The sequence below is a fragment of the Caretta caretta genome, chromosome 4 (assembly GCF_965140235.1).
Source record: "Caretta caretta isolate rCarCar2 chromosome 4, rCarCar1.hap1, whole genome shotgun sequence".
NCBI classification, from domain to species: domain Eukaryota; kingdom Metazoa; phylum Chordata; order Testudines; family Cheloniidae; genus Caretta; species Caretta caretta.
Window position 1 is genome coordinate 134518665 of NC_134209.1, and position 23022 is coordinate 134541686.

Sequence of the window (23022 nt, forward strand, 5' to 3'; positions counted from 1 at the left end):
GAGTCTGCACACCACAGGTTGAAAACCACTGTTCTATGGTAACAAAAACCTTTCATGGATCCCTTAGACATAGTCTGTGGATCCCAGCGCTCCCCAGCTTGAAAACCACTGCACTACAGAAAGTTGCTCAGATACTACAGTGTTGAGCGCTGCATAAAAGCCAACATAGAGTAGAATAGTGTATTTCATTATTTGTATAAAATATCCAAATTTCCAGACCCACAGCTTTTAATAGGTCTGGTTTCATGTTATGTAACAATAACTTGGTCTGACTTAAGTCCAGGGAACCTGCAAGGAGAATCACATCTAATCCAGTTGGAATCTTCATCCTTTGTATTCTATTTTACAGGTCTGATCTGTATTGTCTGTATGTTATTTAGACTGTAGGTTCTTTGGGGCTTTTTCTGGTTGTATAGAAACTGCAGTTGTATAGAGTTATATAGAGTCCTGCAGTTGCTCTGAAGCACTGCTGCCGTGTGGCACCACAATAACCACAACTTTCCCACGGTTTCTAAATCCCAATGTATTGATTGATTTTGTTTTTGCTCTACAAAAAGATTAGAACTTTACTGTGCCCCAGAAATGCATTGAGAGAAAGTTCCTTAGACAGAGAGAAATCAGAATTTCAGTATCAATTGGATTCCAGATTTTGAAGTATCGGGCAAGAGAAAGTTGGTTTCAGTCCAAACATGTGCTACCAAAATAATAGTCTGTACTGACTGAACTCTTTGAGGGTGTGTCTACACTGTAAGTGAAGGTGTGATTGTAGCTAGCTAACACAGGTAACAATAGCAGTGTAGTCGTGGTGGCACAGTCTTCAGAATAGGCTAGTGTCAAGGTTCCTTCCCCACTCTGAACGCTAGGGTACAGATGTGGGGACCTGCATGAAAAACCTCCTAAGCTTATCTTTACCAGCTTAGGTCAAAACTTCCCCAAGGTACAAAATATTCCACCCTTTGTCCTTGGATTGGCCGCTACCACCACCAGACAAATACTGGTTACTGGGGAAGAGCTGTTTGGAAACGTCTTTCCCCCCAAAATACTTTCCAAAACCTTGCACCCCACTTCCTGGACAAGGTTTGGTAAAAAGCCTCACCAATTTGCCTAGGTGACTACAGACCCAGACCCTTGGATCTTAAGAACAATGAACAATCCTCCCAACACTTGCACTCCCCCTTTCCTGGGAAATGTTGGATAAAAAGCCTCACCAATTTGCATAGGTGACCACAGACCCAAACCCTTGGATCTCAGAACAATGAAAAAGCATTCAGTTTTCTTACAAGAAGACTTTTAATAGAAATAGAAGTAAATAGAAGTAAAGAAATCACCTCTGTAAAATCAGGATGGTAGATATCTTACAGGGTAATTAGATTCAAAACACAGAGAATCCCTCTAGGCAAAAACTTAAGATACAAAAAAGATACACAGACAGAAATAGTTATTCTATTCAGCACAATTCTTTTCTCAGCCATTTAAAGAAATCATAATCTAACACATACCTAGCTAGATTACTTACTAAAAGTTCTAAGACTCCATTCCTGGTCTATCCTGGGCAAAGAGCATAAAGACAGACCCACAGACCCTTTGTTTCTCTCTCTCCTCCCAGCTTTTGAAAGTATCTTGTCTCCTCATTGGTCATTTTGGTCAGGTGCCAGCGAGGTTACCTTTAGCTTCTTAACCCTTTACAGGTGAGAGGAATTTTCTCTGGCCAGGAGGGATTTTAAAGGGGTTTACCCTTCCCTTCATATTTATGACAGCTAGCAACCAGACTACAAGACCTCCAGGGACTCTGGATACATATGCAGATTGCTAGCCTATGCTGAAGCCCATACCATCACATCTACATTACTGTTGTTATCTACACTAGCAAGATTAAGGCTAGCATGAGTATGCCTACTCATGCTACAATCACACCTTCACTTACAGTGTAAACATATCCTTTCTGAGAACAGGAAGGAATAGCTGGGTATAATTGCCTTGGGTGGCTTTTTAGGCATCAAAGATAAGAATAAGAGGGATTATATAAAAATGGCACAAGAGAAGTTGTGTGTTATGGACAAAAGGGCCGATTTTAAGGTAGGAATTGAAGGGAGGGGAAAAGGTGATGGTACTTTCCAAACTTGGCAAGCATTGCTGATGTCCCCAGGGTTCTCTAGTTGTCATGCCTGCAGCATAAGTATTTACCATGTTCAGTAATTACTGCTTCCATGAGGAGAGTGAGAGCAAGATGATCAGACTTTTCTGCACTTGTGAGGGTAATGCATTGTGACATTTGCAGTGCCATAAGTTTCATTTGCCACTGTAGAAACAGAACTTTTAAGGTTATCTTGGTAGAAGATAACCAGGGTTATATGTGGGTTGCTCTCTCTCTCTCTCTCTCTCTTCTCAATTGTGCTTGGTGAAATCTGACGCACACAGGTCCAGCAGAGAGTTTCCGTAGGAGCTCTGGGTTAATGGTTGTCTCTGAATATCCAAACCAGCAAACAAGGTTCAGTGTGGACTACCTTCTCTGGACAGTTCAGCCACAATGTGTGTCTTGCCATGTGCTTAGTACTTAGTGCTAAAGAGATAGTCTTGTCATTGTACTGGGAAGAAATCCACTAGACTAGAGCTAGCGTTGTTGGAGCCCTAACAATCTCCCAATTTTCCTCACTCTCCCAGTTTCCTGCATCACATCCCACTCTTCCCAGCTGAGTGGACTCAGCCTTTCTGGAACAGGTCGGCATTATTCGTTGGCCAGAGCAGTCACTGCTGTGATATGAGGTCCTTCTTACCTCCAGGGACTGGATGTTTTGTTTCAGCAACATTCTCACAAGTGAGAGACCAGGACAGGAAACTGAACCCAAGCTCCTGTTTGTCAGAACACAACATGAGCATAAATCCCTTTGACAAGCTAGGTTTCAGAGTAGCAGCCGTGTTAGTCTGTATTCGCAAAAAGAAAAGGAGTACTTGTGGCACCTTAGAGACTAACCAATTTATTTGAGCATAAGCTTTCGTAAGCTACAGCTCACTTCATTGGATGCATAAAGTGGAAAATACAGTGAGGAGATTTATATACACACAGACCATGAAAAAATACACATTGTAAGGAGAGTGATCACTTCAGAGGAGCTATTACCAGCAGGAGAGTAGGGTGCGGGGAGAGAAAACCTTTTGAAGTGATAATCAAGGTGGGCCATTTCCAGCACATTTCCAGGAGTTAATAAGAATGTCTGAGGAACAGTGGGTGGGTATTGGAGTTGTAAGAATGCTTGATAGAGATCTTGTAGGTGTTTGTCTCTGTCTGAGGGGTTGGAGCAAATGCAGTTGTATCGTAGAGCTTCTTACAACTACAATGCCCACCTGCTGAAATGAAAAAACAGATTGACAGAGCCAGAAGAGTACCCAGAAGTCACCTACTCCAGGACAGGCCCAACAAAGAGAATAACAGAACGCCACTAGCCGTCACCTTCAGCCCCCAACTAAAACCTCTCCAACGCATTATCAAGGATCTACAACCTATCCTGAAGGACGACCCATCACTCTCACAAATCTTGGGAGACAGGCCAGTCCTTGCCTACAGACAGCCCCCCAACCTGAAGCAAATACTCACCAGCAACCACACACCACACAACAGAACACTAACCCAGGAACCTATCCTTGCAACAAAGCCCATTGCCAACTGTGTCCACATATCTATTCAGGGGACACCATCATAGGGCTTAATCACATCAGCCACACGATCAGAGGCTCGTTCACCTGCACATCTACCAATGTGATATATGCCATCATGTGCCAGCAATGCCCCTCTGCCATGTACATTGGTCAGACTGGACAGTCTCTATGTAAAAGAATAAATGGACGCAAATCAGATGTCAAGAATTATAACATTCATAAACCAGTTGGAGAACACTTCAATCTCTCTGGTCACTCCATTTCTGATCTCAAAGTGACTATCCTTCAACAAAAAAACTTTGAAAACAGACTCCAACAAGAGACTGCTGAATTGGAATTAATTTGCAAATTGGATACAATTAACTTAGGCTTGAATAGAGACTGGGAGTGGTTGAGTCATTATACTAAGTAAAACTATTTCCCCTTGTTTATTCCTACCTCGCGCCCCGACTGTTCCCCAGACGTTCTTATTAACTCCTGGAAATGTGCTGGAAATGGCCCACCTTGATTATCACTTCAAAAGGTTTTCTCTCCCCCCACCCCACTCTCCTGCTGGTAATAGCTCCTCTGAAGTGATCACTCTCCTTACAATGTGTATTTTTTCATGGTCTGTGTGTATATAAATCTCCTCACTGTATTTTCCATTTTATGCATCCAATGAAGTGAGCTGTAGCTCACGAAAGCTTATGCTCAAATAAATTGGTTAGTCTCTAAGGTGCCACAAGTACTCCTTTTCTTTTTGACAAGCTAGAGGCAGGCTGCCCTTAAATAAACTGGCATTTGTCCTCAAACTTTGAGTCTTCATTATGTAGCCTTTCTATGCATACAAGGGCCAATCTGCTCACTTTTTCCTACAGATGGACCCAAAGCAGAACACAACATCCAAATCCTCCAAAGTCAGGGGGAGTCTGGAGCCAGGTCCAAACTGAGTAACTCAGGAGCCTCTCTGCTCCTGTGTGCCAGGGAGATGTTATCCTTGTTTTATCACCATAAAAGCTGTGTAGCAGATTTGCTGCATATCGAAATGAATTGGACACCACATGCCTTTTTGTTCCAGTGTCTCCAACTCCTGTCACTTTGTCACAAGACATGTAGTATTTGATGTTTTTTCTTAAACATCCAGATCCTGGATTCATGTAAGGTTCCTATCTTTCATTCACTGTCTGTTTTCCCTCATGCTGTGTTAACAAGTTTGATTCTTTTTTTTTTTTAACTCTTTCTCCTTTATCTCCAAAATCACTCTTCTTATTCATTTTCAATATTTTTTCTTTCTTCTGCTTTTTTCTTAACACTTTATTTAATATTCTCTCCCTCTTATTTTAGCACCCTCCCCCCCGATGCTTATTATTTCTTTTCCCCCTCCTTGATGTTCCTGCTGTGACCTTCTCTGCCTGTCATCTATTCTCCGGCAGATTTTCTTTGGCCCCCGTGCACAATAGAGCAATGGGCCAGTTGGCGCTGAGAGCAAGGTGTTCTCTCTATTCTGTTTGCAGATCTCTAAAGCACTGGTAGACAGTGCCTCAGAGATTAAATATATTGTACGTTTCAATTTCCTGCTGCATGCAGAGCGAATGGAGCAGTGCAGCTCAGGAGAATGACTATAAAATAAAAGCCTGTTGGTGCTGATGCATTGTTACCACCCTGCTTTCAGCAGTGTCTTCAGAGTAATGCTTGGAATTTAATTTACAAAGCTTGCTGTACTTCCCATCATATTATATTTTTATCCTCTCATGAGACCTCTCTTAAACAATCTTTCAAAAATCTCTTCTAGAGAGCTCAATGTTTAGTACATACAGTAACTCCCAAAAGCCAGCTCCCAAGGCTGTGTGAGACGGGGGCTGAAGATCCTTGGAGAGGGATCCTGGTTGTAAATTGTATTGTCCTTGGTGCCTGCCTGGTTTAAAATATGGCTAAATCTTTAAAGGCTCAATGCAAAGTGTTGAGCACTTTGTCTGCAATTCAGCAAAGCACTTAAGCACATGCTTACCTTTAAGAAAGTGCCTACTTGTCTCAAAGTTAAGCCTGTGCTTTTGCACCCCATAGGAAGATTTTTCAGCCACAAATTCTTCTGCAGGAATGAACACAGGATTGGAAACCATGAGTCTCAACTTTTAATCTGGTCCACCGCTGTGGTCCTGAGCAATTAATTTATTTCTTGTTGATTTTTAACATCCACAAACTGACTGATTTACCAACCTTTACAGGGAAATTGTGACTGAGGATTAATTAGTTATGTTTGCACAGCATTTGAACATGTTCTATATGTGCTAAGTGTTATTTCAGGGATATGTTGCAGTGCAGCTGATATTGGATTGGTGCATGTAGGGTGGGAAGTAAAAGCCAGAATCGATACGCCACAGGGCTAAATTCACAGCTGCACTTGAACTGTTTTCGCATTTGCTGGGTCACTGGTTAGGAAAGGGAGTACCCTTTAGGTTAGCTCACAATATACTGTACTGTGATAAGAAGAACGATGAGTAAGCCAACGATAAGATGCATGAAGTCACTTTTGGGGAACAGAGAATTACTATATTTAATTTTGAAAAGAAATATATAGAGAGTATATCAAGTAATAATATATATACACTCCTTCTATATCTTGAGTACCAATGAGGCATATAATTTTCCAAGTAATATTGTCATTATACATGTCAAGGAGGGAACAAAGGTAAATATCACCTAATTTGCTGTGAAGTTATAATCTGGCACAATTTTACACAAGTAAAATTCTTGTGTAGCCATTAACTCTGGGTTATAAGCAGGGGTGAAAGTAAGTCGACTGACTTACCGGTACGCTGGGGCCAGCTCTGGCCCCCGGAAGGGGCGGAGCTGAGGGGGTCAGAGCCAGCCCCAGCCCACCCTGTAAGGTAAGTGCCCCTCTTTTTCCTCCTCCTCTTCCCCCCCCCCCTCCCGCCAGTAGCAGCAGCAGCCCAGGGCTCCTGGGGCTATTTAAAGGGCCCGGGGCTCCACTGCTTCTACTGCCCTGGTCCTTTAATTAGCTGCCAGAGCCCTGGAGAAACGGCGCGGCTCCAGCGGCTATTTAAAGGACCTGGGCGGCAGAGGCAGCTGGAGCCCCGGCCCTTTAAATAGCTCCTGGAGCCCCCGCTACCCCAGGGCTCTGGGGGCTATTTAAGGGGCCTGTGGCTCCCCTGCTTCTATCACCCCGGTCCTTTAAATAGCTCCCGGAGCCCTGGAGTAGCAGTGGCGGGGCTCTGGTGGCTATTTAAAGGGCCGGGGCGGTAGAAGCAGGGGAGCCCCAGGCCCTTTAAATAGCCGCCGGAGCCCCACAGCTGCTACCCCAGGGCTCCAGCAGCGGGGCTCTGGAGGCAATTTAAAGGGCCTGGGGCTCCAGCCACTGCTGGGAGCCCCAGGCCCTTTAAATTGCACCCTGGGGAAGCCGGGCTGCCCCAGTACGGTGCACTGGGGCGTACCGGCTTACTTTCACCTCTGGTTATAAGATATTGGTATGCTTATGAAATCAGGGTATATTTATTCCACTACTACTTTATTGGAGGTATTTATTCCATTTATTCTCTTTTAGGAACTTGCTTTTTGGCAATTTAGTTACTTTTTTTCTTTCCCAAGTTCTTTAGGCCTACTACTTAAATGATTCTACCTTTACAATTTCATTTTGTTTTTAGAGTATTCCCCCTAAAAGCATGTCCTTTGTCCAATCAATCCTTCACATTTTGAATAATTAAAAATGAAACATTCCTTTCTCTACTAGTTTAGTTCCCAAAATATACCTAGTTGTGCATTTCAAAGTATGGGAACTCAGAAAAATAGAAAGCTTTTTGAATTTTGAAGTTGTGCTCATAGTTTTTTCTAATTTCGTTAACCTGCTTGTTAAAATATTTTATTGATTGAATTGTGCATATGGTTTATTTTTAATTTAACATTCATTGCTTTAATTTGGTAAATTTTACATGAAATGAAAATAATATTTCACAGAAGACTATGTTGGGATTTGACCTTTTCATTCATTTAATTAAGTCTCCCACCATTGTTCTTCCTTGCTGACCCTACCTCCAACTCACTTGCCATTTGACCTGTGTATTAAATGTATCATATGTTTATCTCTGGTTGATACTATGTTCCCTGAGGAAGGGAACTTGTCTCTTTTCTGCTGATAAAGCAACAGACATATGCCCTGCACACTCTAATAACCGACAGAATCTAGACTTGGGAATTTGTGTAAATATTTCCAGGAGTTTACCTTTCATTATGTCCAGAGATTCCTTCCTGGGCAGCACTTAACTTGCCCTTGATTAGATTTTTATTAACTTAATTAAGCAATGGTCTACATCACGTTGACACCCATAATTCCAGGCTCTCCAGGGTGATGTCAGCTTGCCACTAGCAGAAGCAGGTGAGCAGAAGTGAGCCTCATGTGTTTTGCTTTTCAAGGGGCAGCTCACTTCACTGCTTTGCTTTTGTGGATGATTACAGAAGTTATTGAAAGAAAAACAAGGGCAATATTGTTAAGGAATACTTTAAAATTCTTTCTCTGTTAACATTGGCTGTACCCTTAATGTTGCTCTCTGATTGAATTGAGGTGTTTGAGTTAGGGATCAAAGGTGTTACCTTAGGATAGGCTCTGGGTATAATAGGCCAGGGAAAGCTAAGCCTCCCATGGCGCAGCTGCCGCCATCGGATACCAAGTTGCAGGTTTTGGCGGTTTGCACGGGGGAAGTTTTTGCTTATTAATATGTGCCATGCAGGTTCTGGGGTGGCTGAGGAGGCAGTGTTTGCTACTCAGCTTCCCAGGTTCATCAGTAATCTCCCTGGACTCCAGAGAGATTACTGATGAACCTGGGAAGCTGAGTAGCAAATACCACCACCTTAGCTACCCTGGAACCTGCATGGCTCATATAAAAATCTCTTTCCCTGGGTGGCTGGGGGATTGCCCGGGACTCCTCCCACAGTTGAGGGGGGCTCGGCGTTCCAGCTAGCTCGAGCCGGCAGTGTGGGGCGGGGGTGGGGGGGAACCTCAGGGCTCTGGTCATGGGAGGGAGCAGGGCCGTGGGCAGAAGGGGTGGGGCTGGGGGCCTAACTTCCCCAAAGGGGGGTCCACCTGCCTCCCATGATCTTTAGAAAGGTAAAGGCTCTATTTAAACTCAATGTTTGGATTGACTGGTGCTTCTGATACTGTGGTCTTTGTACAGGCAAACTTCCACTCAGAGCAATGAGAGTGTTTCTGAGGGCTTAAGCAAGGAAAGAAGGATCAGGCCCTTAGTTGATTATCTGGAGAGATGAGGGGATGAGGAGGGGGTTAACCAAATTGAGGAAAAAGTGGGTTGCCTTGTCTGTAGTGAAGTCTTGACAGGCTAGTGAATACAAAGCTGTACTCTAGGCTTCTTCTCACGGTTACATTGCCGAAAAATACTTATGGTTCCATCTCTGTATTTAACATTCCTGCCTGTTAGGGGGCTTATTCCTTCACCCACTTGCTTCCCTGGTCCTTCTCACATGAACAGAGAGCAACAATACCTGAAGTCCAAAGGTGCAAACAATTCAATGTTTATTGGGGTGAACTTCCAGCAAGCATGATTCCAGTTTCCTTCCTTAGTATCCTCCTTCCCAGCTCTGACACCACAGAGCCTTACACCTGTGTCCCTGTTCCCATTCCTACCCTTAGCCAAACATTATTCCAATTTCCTTACCCCCATTCCCTGGTCCCCTTTCCCCCTTTAGTAAAACATGATTCCAATTTCCGCACCCCCATTCCCTGTTCCCATCTCCCCCACCCACACACCCATCCCCTCCCACCCACGCCCACTCACTTCTTCATTGACTACAGATTATATAGTAAAACTTGAGTTCTGCTTAGCTATACCTTAACCCATGATTTTCCTGAAATTTAACTAACCAATCCTAACATATTGTAACATGATTATGTAACCAATTATATCCCACCACCTTAATTAGTTTACACCCAGCAAAATTAATTATACAGCAGACAGGAACAATCACAGAACCAGACAGAGATTATACAGACAAACGATAGCAAAGTGGGAACTATAATGACAAGACAATACAGAAGTGAGGATTTCACATCCCAGTTATTGATAAGTGAGTTCTTGCCAGACAGGATGCTATCAAACTAAGTTTCCTTTTACATTTTCTAGGCACTTCCCTTTCTCTGGAGGTGATAGGAATACAATCCTGTCCTGATAGTGCCTAACAGCCCAATAGCACCTTATTTCAATGTGACTAGTTTGGAATGTGAGGATGTGACCGTTCGCTTCCTAGCTTATGGCTGCCTCTGCTGCTTAGCCAAAGGCCTTAGCCTAAGACAAGGGCCTCAAACTGTCACAGTAAGAGAAGGCCCTTACACCAGCAGACAGTGATTTTGATTCTTTCTTTTATACCTCTAGAACTAGCCAAGTGATAAGAATACACCTAAATTCTTAAAGTACAGGCCTTTGCAGACAGGCCTGAAAATCTATATCCTAACACTGCCTTTTATACTTTTTCTATCATTTTCAGTTTCACAGGATACTCTTTATTTCCTGAGTTAAACAGCTACGTAGTGGTTCCATATTCTGTTAATTGACTACCCTGCTGTACCCCAGAGGTGGCTGTATTTTAGTGGTGGGAGAAGTGACCCCTCTATTAGCCTTTTCTCAGCCTAAATCATAGAATCATAGAATCATAGAATATCAGGGTTGGAAGGGACCTCAGGAGGTCATCTAGTCCAACCCCCTGCTCAAAGCAGGACCAATCCCCAATTAAATCAAACATCAAATGGATGTTTGTAAAGCACTTTGAGATACTAGTCAGAAAGCTGCTATTGTTATATACATTTAATATCTTATTCCTCCTGTTCCCTGGAGGCCCCCAAGTATCACGTGGTTATTTTTGTTCCAGTGTGATATATGCTCCGTGTTGTTGTGTTTTTGATAGATCCTCCTGAATGGGTACCAGATGAAGTCTGTAGCTACTGCACTGCATGCAAAGCGCCTTTCACAGTAATTCGCAGGAAACATCATTGCAGGAGCTGTGGCAAGGTAATGACTCAGTAAAAACAACTGATATGCTGTCTGCTGAAAAGAAGAGCAAATTCATGCAAACCCCAGAAATTCACAGTGCAGAGGCAACCATGCCCTCTGCATCATAAAACCCTTGAGCCCAAGATTTTTTTAAGGGACTTGTGATTTTGGGTGCCTATATTTGTGGGAGCCCAATTTGACACATTAAAAGGGCATGATTTTGTGAAAGTCAGGAGCAATCATCCTCTCAAAATCAGGCCCTTTTAAGGTGTCTCAGGTTGGGCACTCAGACTCAATACTAGGTTTTTTTAAAATATTGCCTCGAAGCTTTAACAATTTCCAGCAGCCTGCAGTGTGGGAATGGCAAATGTTCCAGCTTTGGGCACTCTGTGTCCTTGCTTTTGCATGTGTTTACGTTGCATACAGCATTGTGTACAAAGTGTATGAGCTGCTCAGCAAGTGTGAGTGGGAAGGTTAAGCGTTAGTCACACTGAGGTCCTGCGCACTGAACAGTAGTGAGTCTCCAATCCCTTCTGCACTTTCTCTTTCTTGTAAGTGCACAGGAGAAAAAGAGATGAGATAGAGAATGGGTGTTTCCAAGGAAACATGCGGTTAGTCCTTTCTTACAATGTTACACTTAAGTTGCAATTTAAATAATGCTTCAAGAGTCCAATCCACCATAGTCTCACTTATGCAAGGAGTCCCATTGACTTTAATAGCACTGTTCACGTGAGTAAGGAGTACACACATAAGAGACGCTATGCAGGGTCAAGGTACAGTTTATTGTGGTCCCTGCCCGATGAAGGCTTTTAGCTAAAATACACTACAAGGTGTTTGTCGTAGAGTTGCCATCTCAGACTGCTTCTTCATGGCACGGAGTGGCCTTGAGAACGCCCCACCCTCAGTTTCCCCTTCTCAGGATTTCTCAAGAATACATGTAGGCTAATAACAGCCGTGTCACAGGACAGTTTATTATTATGGACATCTGAAATCCCAAAATGGACTTCAAAGGTCCTGGCACAAGCACCTTCTGTGATGCTTGGCTCTTGATCAGTCTCAATCGTTCTTCAGACTGGAAGACTCTCGGGTGTACCCCTGGCGCCCTCTACTAGAGTTCAAAAGCAGGAATAATGCAAACCTTGTCCACCCACCTGGGCTTCATAAAAGACTCACATCCCTCCTGCGTCTTTTCTGGCTCCCTGCCCCATTACGGGATAGTGGCCTCAGGAATGCACCCCTGGGCCTTCCTCTTGCTCCAAAGTCTGCTCCTCACACTACCCAGGCCTCCTGGCTTCCATCCCGTCTCTCTTCCTGGAGAGCGCCTACAGAGCTTTCTGCTCTCCACTGCTTTTTGCTCAGGCAATGAGACCTCCGTGTCTGCTCTCTCTGTCCCCTTCCTGGCTGACTCTCAGTTCAGGCCTGACTCACCCAGACTCCCTCCCCCAGGAGGACCCAGGTGCCTTCTCTTAAGCCCAACTCGGAGGTCAGCTGACTAGTCACAGTGCACTGGCCTCATCCCTCTTAAAGGGCCTATGACAGTGTTGCTTCCTAGTTCCAACACCTCACATAAAAGGGTCATGCACACAATTTTCTGTTCCTTCCTTTTTAAGAAAACAGATTTAGTCGTGTCAAATAAAAAAAAAACAGTAAGTGGAATCAATCTCTCTTGTATTTTTCAGATCTTCTGCTCTCGCTGTTCCTCCCACTCTGCTCCATTACCTCGCTATGGTCAGATGAAGCCTGTCCGTGTCTGCACTCACTGTTACATGTTCCATGTCACTCCTTTCTACAGTGACAAAGCTGGTATCTGACATAATAAACTAGTGATGTACCTATTGGAGTCTTATATGGACTGATATTACATTTGATCTAAGCCAAGAATTAACTTGAAAGAAGGACCTTGTGTGGGCATGTAGGCTTTGTCATCCATTACTATAAATTTTGTACAGGCAGTTTTTATTGTATTTTATTAAGCTGCTAAAGGGAAGCATGATGCGTCTGTAGCTGTTAGGCTACAGTACAGTCTTCCATAAATTTCTAATGATAATGTTACAATGCCATATGCAGAATAAAGCACACTGCGTGGAAAGAAATAGGGCTCAGAGAATTGAACAAATGTTGCTGCTTATTTTACAAATTAAGAACAGAGTAGGTGGTTGATTCTAACTTACTCATCACAGCAAATCATTTCCAAACCTACGACACTTCTGCATTCACTCCTGTTCTGGGATGCTTCTGAATGTGAAGATCAGCTCTTTCCCGCCGATTGCTATTTAGCTTTTCCATTGCTGGATATAAGCTACCTGAGCTAACATTAATTGAGGCAAAATATTTCAAACTTACATTCAGTATTCATGTAGGCAAAATTCTCTTTGAACCAAATAGGAAGAACTGAAGTTTCCAGAGCAGAATATTTCTGTTGCCTTTCATTTATTCATCACAGCAACAATTCAGTGTCTTCTAAAAATTAATTCTTACATATTTTAATTTAATTCTATATAATTTGTGATGTTTGAAGTTGTTTACATGCAGCATAGTTCAGACCAATTCCTGGTAATAAAAATATAACATGTGAGAAAGACTTTGGTTTGCAATATCAATAATGAAATACTAACTAAAAAACAGCTCCAGAGGAGATATTCAACAAATTAATGAATTACTGTTAGAAAAAACCACATATTTTTGGAAAAGTTAAGCACTATAAATGTCACATGTTACAGAACTTATCCCAAGCTGTGTTTTTTAAATTTTTAAAATGATTTTCTAAAGGCGAACATTAAACAATACTGTATATTTTTATTCAAAAGGTCTGAAATATTGGCCTAGCATCTGAAGTTTCTTATCGTCCATAGTTGGCTGAATAATTTTATAAAATATTTCATACTCTTACTTTTAGATCATCCTGCTACCACCCCAGAAGACATTTACATTTATTTTAAGCACCACGGATAGATTTTGGTTCTCCTTGGATTGGAAAAAAATTCACATAGATTCATGCAATGATCTTGCACAAAGAGCTGTGTGAGTACTGGATTTTCAAAGGTGTTTGGACATGCTTTGAGTTAGCCACATTAAAAGAACAATGCAGCATGCTGTGGTTAGAGAGGAAATTATAGCAAGAGCTTTTTGTGGTATCCCATTTGGTGACTTGCAGTATCACACAGTGTTTCAAGCTAACGGAGAGAAGATAAAAAAGTTGTTTGCGCTGTTTTGCTCAAGAAGGGTCCTCATTTAAAATGACAAAGAAAATCTAGTCAGTATTTGTTTGTGTGTATGTGTGTACATTCCCTTTGCTTTGTGATTTTTTTATCCAATGCAAATGAGCCATATAAGGGTATACAGCTTGTTGAAATTGCTGCCATATAAATCAGATTAAACAGCTTCACTAGTTTATGTGAAATGCACAAGCCTTATGAAGCTAGCTGTGGGTAAATTCAGCTGTGGTATGTTCTCACTTTATTTATATATATGTTTTTTGCAAAGTCTTTTTCACATAATCCTCAAATTGGAGTGTCATCATTCACCAGAGTTTAGCTGGCTCAGGGTGGATAGCTTAGATGTGAGGTGGGTCGTATGGTACAAGCAGTGATACTTATTCAGGCTTAAATCTCAGGCTTCACATTGCAATGATTATTGCAGTTTTATTTTTTGAGAAACAACAAATCTAATGCTTCTTTTATAGGATGAAAAAAATAAAATGCAACCAACTTCAATTGTGAAATAAATATGCACAAAAGTTGCTTCTGTGAAAAAAATCTCATTTAATGGGCTGAATATTATTTATTCAAGCTTGTTTTTATTTTGTAAATGCTGTAATTCAGAATCATTTCCATAAATATGATATTTAAGGATCTCAGACACTATAGTTTCTTATGTAAATACAAACTCCTATTTCTCTTACTGAAAAGCACAATGACTATATCAATACTAAAATGCATTTGCCTCAAGGAAGACTTTCGTCTTGTAATCTCTTCAAATAATTAAAACGTCAAGACTTTCTACTTCCATGTGCTGGATTGCTGTTTCATTTATTGGTCTGTTTACACACAATGACAGTTGACATCCTGTCAGAGAAATCGGTCTCAATCCATTCACACTGTACCTAGTTTATAGGTTACACAGGAGAAACAAAAGGTTTAAACTTTTAGGAAGCAATTTTTCCCTGTGCAGAGGGAAAGTGAAAGGCCTTTTTAACATTCAGGGCTTAAATGATGCATAGGCCCTTGTGCTGGTGTTCTACACAGGGATGAATTTCATCCTTTGAGAATGTGTTGTACGTTATGTCCTTATGTGCAATGACTGCTTTGCAAATTGGATATACTGGGTCAGAGTGTGTCAGATTTAAAGAAGAATCCATTCTATGAATGACTAAAATCTACAGTAAGAATAATCTTCCCTGGATTTACCGGAAGTGTTCTTTATACATATGCCTGACACAGCAAACAGCACAACATGTCAGTTGTGAAAGTTGTGGGAGTGTAATACATCCTGTGAAACAGGTTTCAAATAATCTGAAAAACTATCTTTGGATGGCCCTTTTACTCGATAAAAGCATGTTGTGGCCATGTAACCACAGCTTCTTAGTACTATAATAGTAGTAAAAGTTGAACAGAGATGCTAACAGTAACAACTAATTTTTGTATCTGTGGGTAACATCATAGTTTCAGTGGGGTTAGTGTACAGAATATTTAGGGCCAAATAATGTTCCTAATGACTTTAGTGGAAGTTACGTAAAACTGAAGGCAGAATTTGGTCCTAAAAGAGCATGTCCGTGGCATCCACAATGGTTCACAGTCTGTCTAGAACAGGAAACGGGGCAGTCTTGGGTTTTTTCCCACAACCATGATTCTATTCCTTCTTATTTGCCAGTTCCTTTCAAAGGGGTCACGGGAGAGACTGGAAGTGAACAAAAGCAGCATTACCTTTGATGGCCGTAATTCACATGGTCATGGATCTCCTAACAAGCGGAGTATATACGTAACAAGGCTGGTTTCTGAGGAAGCCAAAGAAAAATTATAAAATAATCATCTCTCCATGTTTATATTAATGAGTCTTTGCTTCCTGATCACTCTCATACAGTTGGTAAAGTGTGGTGGGGTATCAAGGGCTCCCTCTTGTCATGAAAGAAATAGGAATAAAAACTATACTTTGACTTCAGAGAGAGCCTGTTAGCCAAGAACCTCAAAACACTTTAAAAACATTAAACAGGCCTCACTACAGACCCATGAAGAGGGGGAGATCAAATGGATGGGCAAGGAAGATGACTTTGTCTGCATGTTGTCTAAACAGACAGGGGCAGAGAGAGAGAGAAGAACATTGAAGGAGGATATAACAATGGCCTGAGTGGGAGATTTTGGTGGGGGGAAGAGTCAAATACAATTCCACCGCGATCTTCCCCTTGAGCTGGAGGAAAACAGCCGCACTCTCAGTATCTTGTCCCCAGCTGAACTCTCTGTCAGATTAAAAAACTGTAAGATGCTGTGTCTGCATCCTCGGTTACCTTGGCAATCCTTTGATATCATCTCTTTACCACGTGCCAGGGCTGCAGCTCTCCATTCCATTGCAGGCAATCAGAGAGACTTTTATGCTTTCTGCTTCATTAAAATTATTGCTTAAACATCTTTATTTGTAATTATGAAGGGTTATGCTCCAGGGTCAGATATGTATTTGTAGATAGGAATGAATGCTGTACCTTGCTGGTAATGTTTTGCTGAAATATGTTTTGTATGATGAGGAATTTCCTCCCTGGGGAATCCTTTGAGCACTGAATCGTCCAGTCTCTTCCATTTTCACTGATTTATTTTCCCTTCCCACCGTACACTTCTCTCAGTTTCTTCTGCATAGAAACTGGGCAGAGTAGGATGCAACCTCCACTGGAGCTCATTAATACTACAGTTCATACAACCAGAGGCAATGTTACAAAGTGCTTCAAGGAGCTTCCTTTCCTATTGCTTCTGTATAGTGCACCTGCCAAACTCAGAGATGCTGGATGATTCTGAATTTTCCCATGCATGTTAGTGCATGATGCAAATTCTAGACCATCTGGTTGGCCTGCTAGCATTGTCACCACTTAAAAAAAACCATATACCAACAATTGCCACACCAAGGTGTCTAAAATGCAGCACTATTTCCTTATTCCTAGAATAAGAGAGAAGGCAAGGCTGGTATCTCAGATCCCGTGTGTTAACTGTTACTAAATATTTTATCACTGAGAACACTCTATTTTACATTAACTAGTATTAACACTGTGATAGGAGTTTCTCTTGTCTTTTAAAAAGGATACAAAAGATAAGAGGTTTGTTGTTTGGCTGTTTTTAACCACAGGTCTGTTCTCATTAGGGTTAAAATGTGAAGATAATATTACCGTTAATCATCAGTATTATTGGAATCTGCACCCAGTTGCTTCTGTACAGGAAGCAGCCTATTCTCCGATAAGTAGGCCTGAACAATTTCAGCCATTCATTTCACCACTTGTTTTTATGAACCATAAGAGATCTGGGTCCAAAGCACAAGCTTCCCCACTGACTTCAGAACCTAAGTGAGTAAAAATAACTGACATTCTGTCAAAGAGGACATTGAATTTGTCACCTCCAGTCACGGATCTGCCTCCACAATGGCAGCCAACCCATTGTGGATCTGATCAGGTTGATTGCAAAACAGATGGAGAAGTCCTCTCAGTATGAAAGGTCTGACCGTTTCCAAGTGGAGGTCACCAGGACTCATCTGTCACTTTAAACAATTCTGCAAGCGATGGCAATGATTGTTCATATATCCCCCTGGATACGAGAGACACAGTCTTAGTAGACAGACTCTGCCCTTTACAGCTTACGCTGTCAAGGCCTATGCCTGAAAGCTGTTGAGTTGCTGCCATTTAATGGAAGTGGAAGACATTCGATATGCTGCAGGAGAAGGTTCTCAGCACGTTACAGGATTGGAGTTAGAGAAGGAATAGTGAGAAATGTCTTACAAAAATGGGGAATATGGACTGATGAGCTGCACTATAACATGGAAAGAGGCCATGCACATTTTGGCAACTCATTATTAGGCCTGGATGTACTGACACAATGTTTTGAGGGCCTAAAGTCAGGCAAGAGGGTGTGAGTGATGTTCACTATTGCATGGCCAGATGCAGCATAGCTGGGCATAAAAAGTTCTAGTGTGTCTGAGAAAGGCAGACAAGACCAGGCTTCTTGTTCTACTTTCTTTTAATCACCCCAATCCCAGAAAGTGAAGTCCACACAACAGTAACACTGCTGACAAGCATTCATAGAGGATTTTAACACTTGGGTGTAGGTTAAACCTAACTGTTATTCCAGAAAGCTATTTGTCTAGTCTCATAATAATACGTGGTTCCTTACAGGACAATAAAAGACATGGTCATTTCCCCCAACGGGGCTTATACTTTGTTTAAAGAAACATAATACAAATAAGTGTTCTTGGGAAAGGCTAGAGAAGGATGGGAGACATGAACAGGCAGTGGAAAAGAAGTACTGTCCTGAGGGCTATGATTATTAGAGTGTGGGTAAAGTTTTCAAAAGCACCTAAGTCCCATTTTCAGAAGAGATTTAGGAGTTGAAATTCAGTTGGATTAAAGCACTTTTAGGAACCCAAATCCTTTTGACTTTCAATGAGACTTAGATTCCTGAGTCTCTTTTGAAAAGGAACTTGAGTCTCGTAAATCACTTGTGTGCGTTGGAAAATTTTACATTTTACATCTGGAGGAGGGACCATGGGCCAGCCACATACTCAGCCAGTTATCTTAAAGCAGCCCCACTGAAGTCAATAGCTTCCAATGAAGTTTTTTCAAGTCAAATGAGCTGTTCTGATTCACACCACCTGAGGATATACCCCATTATGTCTTTTCTTGTATTGTCATCTGAAGCAACCTATTGGGCACTCAAATAATCAGTTTGCCTGTAGAGGGCATATAGTGCATGAGGGTTGTTCAGGAGGGCTGGCCAGAAAAAAGGAATGACGTTTTTAAAAAAAATTCAAGATTTTGACATTTGTTTTTCTTCCTCGTCGGAGCAAAACCAAGACCTTCTAAATGTTGTCATGAAAAAAATGGAGAGAGCACCCCATTCCTGAACAACCAACAGGTGAGTGTCCTAACCACTGGGCTATTCAGGTGGGGGTTGGTTTGTGTGTGCCTCTCTGTTTGTCTTCCGCTCTTCCCCCACCTCCCTGAAATTCCATCCTGGCCCTGAGACTGATAACATTCCCACTAAAAGTTTCCATGTAGATGAATCGGCATTTTCCGACCACCACCCCCTTCCCCAAAATTGTTACAAAATTCTATTGTTAAGCAAGTTTCTTATTACTTATGCTGGAAGAGCCTTTCTGAAATACATAAATAATTTAAATCACTTTCTTTGGCTCATCTGTGAAAATCTAATGGGTAGTAGTGAGGATATGCAAAGTTTTTTTCACTTGTACAAGTTCATAAATACATTTAAAAGAAATCAGCTTTGGGATTTCCCAAGTCTCACAACTTTGTTAGATGAAGGAGGAAAAAACAGAGAAACTAAACAGTTCAAATGTCCACACTGTCAATCACTGAAATGTTTGATTTCATCTTGGGATTTTTGGTTCTTGTAGCTGCTGCAAAGAATAACATTAATGTCTGATCTTCTCAGGAAGTGCTCTTTTTATCAGGAAACAGAAGTGAAAAGTGTCAGTTGAGGTTTATAAACCATGTCTTTTTAGGAGTAAAAGCGTTATATAATTTTAAATATTAGTACACAGTGTTACTGGAGAAAGCCTGCTGCATTCACCATTCAAACCATTCAAACAAGGGAATTTAAGTAATTTTTTCCAAGTATTTGATACTACACGGCCAGTCTTCTGAACTATTTCACAGCTCCTTACTCCAGGGGTATCTGAAGTCACGTTCTCCAAACAAAGCTGCCATCTAGTCTTAAAGCCAGGTCCTGCATCAGTGTTACTAAAAGATTCTGCATCAGTGTTACTAAAAGACGGCTTCATGCTCATAATAGTTCACTGTGTTCTCAAAAGCCACCATCTTTTCTCAAACTTTGATCAGCTTTGAGCTTCAGCTCTTAAAAAAAAATATAGGAAACACAACAGACTCAGACATGTCTAAATGCGGATATGCCCTCTCATTTCTTCGTCTGACCAGCACTGAAACAACTTATCTATTATTTGGGCTGAAGGGAAGGACATTGCAAATAGTGCCTGTCTGAAAACTTTAGGTTATAAAAGTTTTACCTCTTAGATCCCTGTTTATATTCAGAGACTATACTTCCATGAAGTGTTTGTCTTGCACTGGAATGCTAGCTTGAGGAAATACAAAGGAAGGAAACAGGCTTCAGAGTGCTGCTCCCTTAAGAGAGAGATCCTACCCTACGTCTGAAGAAAAAAGGAAGCAGGGAGGATATAGAGTGTGGACTGAGCAGTCAAGCCTGGGGAGAAGGCTTGAGCTGAGCATTTTCCATCTTATTATTGTCTATGTTAATAAAGTCAAATCCCAGGAAAGGGTTGCATTTGGATCATTTGTTCTACGTGGACTGTGTTTTAGAGCAGATTAGGAAAGTCACCTGCTCAGATAGACCAAGGTATGTTGATCATATACTTCTTCTCAGCAATATTAACAAAAACACAAGTCCTAAGGAGTTTTTTCTTCCTTTGCCTTTCTGCTCAGTTTTGTTGCAACAAGAAATAGAAACATTGAAAACTTTCTATTTTAAAAAATCTTGATTGATATTAGAGAGACAGGGTGAGTGCATTAATATCTTCTATTGGACCAACTTCCATTGGTGAGCGAGACAAGCTTTCAAGCTTACATAGAGCTCTTCCTCAGGTCAATTTTAATTATTATTGTTATAAATAACTGAAATATCCACAATATGATTATTCATATTAATATACCACAAATACAGAATATTAAATGTTTGAAATAACTGGAAAAATCATTAACCCTAAATCAATTCTGCACACACTTGCTCCTACTGTAAATATCTCAGAGAGCAGGGTATCTGAGTGACAGTACAGAGTAATAAAACGCTGGTTGTCTGGCAGTTGAGAGACAAGGTGGGTGAGGTAATGTCTTTTATTGGACCAACTTCTGTTGGTGAGAGAGACAAACTTTGGTGCTTACACAGAGCTCTTCTTCAGGTCAGCAGATGTTGGTCCAATAAAAGATATTACCTTACTCACCTTGACTCTTTAATATCCTGGGACCAACACAGCTACCACACCACTGCATCGATGGAAGATTATCTGGCATGTCATTCCTGGAAGTTTTCAAGTGCCCTCTCTAGGCATGGCTGATGCCAAAATGTGTTATATACCACTGGAAACCAGTACTTGCCAAATCATGTCCTCATAGCTACCCTGTGTACTGAGGGATTCAGCACCTGATGGTTCCTTACTCTGTGACCTCATTTACTTTCCTTGTAGTTTCATGTGAAATGTCTATAAAATTGTTCAGGCTCCTGACATAAGTTCACGATACAGCCTCATGGAGAAAAAAGTGATGAACTGGTATATCGCTAAAGTAAAAGTTCTCAAGAATATGACTTTCTTGCCAAGAATATAGTATTATATTTTAAGGATATTTTTTAAAGAGCATATGGTGTTCCCAGGAGCTAAGCATTGTTTTGTTTTATTGCCAGGTTCTATTTGCTTTTTTGGGGTTTTGTATTCGCTAGAATAGTGCACTGAGCGATAAAGACGAAAAGAAAACTGCCTCGCTAGAGTTTTATACTGCATTCCTCCTTATGTTGTCTTAGTGTCTTTTGTGAGCACCCATTTTGATCAGACTTGCACTGTAAAAGTTTGTTAGAATTGATTGTTTTGTATTTTCCCTTGCATTTGTAGTTTTAATAGATAGCGTAAAAACAGCTAATTTCTGCTGGGGAGTAAGCAGGCACATAGAGAAACAAAGGGATGCTAGAAGAACACTCACAAGACATAGTGTGGGTGGGAAAACATCCTCCCCACCCTTATGTGCACCTAAGAGTGTGAGAAATGATACACACATTTGCCACAGTGGGCTATACACATGGACCCAAGGGCTTCAGGAAAAAAATGTGGCTGACTCAAGTTTTATATATATATATATATATATACCTTTACCTTCTTAGGGAGCAGTGCATTTCAGTAAGTATTTGCAGTGACACTAGGCAGCCTTTTCAGAGCAAGATAACATTTATATCACCTGCAATACAGCATCTGGAAGCGCTTAAGTTAGAATGTGAGAGATAGTCTAGCGTTCAGATTGGTGGAAGCCCAAGATCCATCTTCTGCTCAGATTCCAGTTCTCTCTCTTTGTACCTCTCCTCAAAATCTTGCAGCCAACTCTGACTCATTCATAGATTTTTAAGGCCAGAGGAGACCATTATGATCATCTACTCTCACTTCCTGCAAAATACAGCCCATATATTTCACCCAGTGATTCATTCATCAAGCATTACAGTTTAAAAGTGCTATGCACACAGTCCTACAGGAACTAATTGCCCTCAATATAGGTAAGTTATCTCCATGCTATAGCTGAGGAAATGGAGAGAGAGGTGAAATGACTTGCCCAAGGTCACACAATTGTCCACAAAAAGGACATACATAGGCTTGAAACTCAGGAATTGCTAGCTCCCAGCACCTAGCCCTGTATCTTAGGTCACAAGGCATTTCTGACATCTGAAAAGATTACATTCTTAGTGGACTGAGAGTCTTGGAGCTGCCATAGTCCCCAGACTACCATATTTTTATCTGCTCTGGGCCACCCTTTGAAGGTTAGTCTGGTGTCTATTCTAGTCATCCCTGTTTGTCACCCAGTCAGACTGTTTTCCTTCCAGGTCAGGGAGAATATTGCTCTAGGCCAGTGGTTCCCAAACTTGTTCGGCCGCTTGTGCAGGGAAAGCCCCTGGCGGGCCGGGCCGGTTTGTTTACCTGCCGCATCCGCAGGTTCAGCCAATCGTGGCTCCCAGTAGCCGCGGTTCGCTGCTCCAGGGCAATGGGGGCTGCTGGAAGCGGCGGCCAGTATGTCCCAATGCCCGCGCCGCTTCCTGCAGCCCCCATTGGCCTGGAGCAGCGAACCGCGGCCACTGGGAGCCGCGACCAGCCGAACCTGCGGGCACAGCAGGTAAACAAACTGGTCCAGCCTGGCAGGGGCTTTCCCTGAACAAGCGGCGGAACAAGTTTGGGAACCACTGCTCTAAGCCATGCTGCCTTCAGCCTCCTACGTGTGCTAAAGACCTATCTAGAAGGAGGGAGGGGTTGCAATACTCAATACTTGACGGGCCTACTCCAAAGGTGAGCCTATAAGAAAAGACTGAGTTACTCAAATGTTTAAAAGAAATGGGAAGTGTATTCCACTGAACCTAGAGGAGACAGTAGCTGCTGTGGTGCGTAACTCGCA

General features: G+C 41.8%; 1 protein-coding gene across 9 annotated transcripts in view; it reads left to right on the top strand.

The window, feature by feature from the left end:
- ZFYVE28 (zinc finger FYVE-type containing 28) overlaps nt 1-14653 on the top strand; it is a 324770-nt gene extending 310117 nt beyond the window's left edge. For 7 of the 9 annotated variants that reach the window (XM_075128096.1, XM_075128094.1, XM_075128098.1 and 4 more), the window contains 2 exons: nt 10561-10664; nt 12326-14653. In XM_075128096.1, the coding sequence (XP_074984197.1) occupies nt 10561-10664; nt 12326-12457 (236 nt within the window). In that variant the 3' untranslated portion in view covers nt 12458-14653. The remainder of the gene's footprint in view (nt 1-10560; nt 10665-12325) is intronic. The other 2 variants (XM_075128095.1, XM_075128099.1) reach the window with 2 other exon arrangements.
- Nucleotides 14654-23022: the final 8369 nt, after the last annotated feature.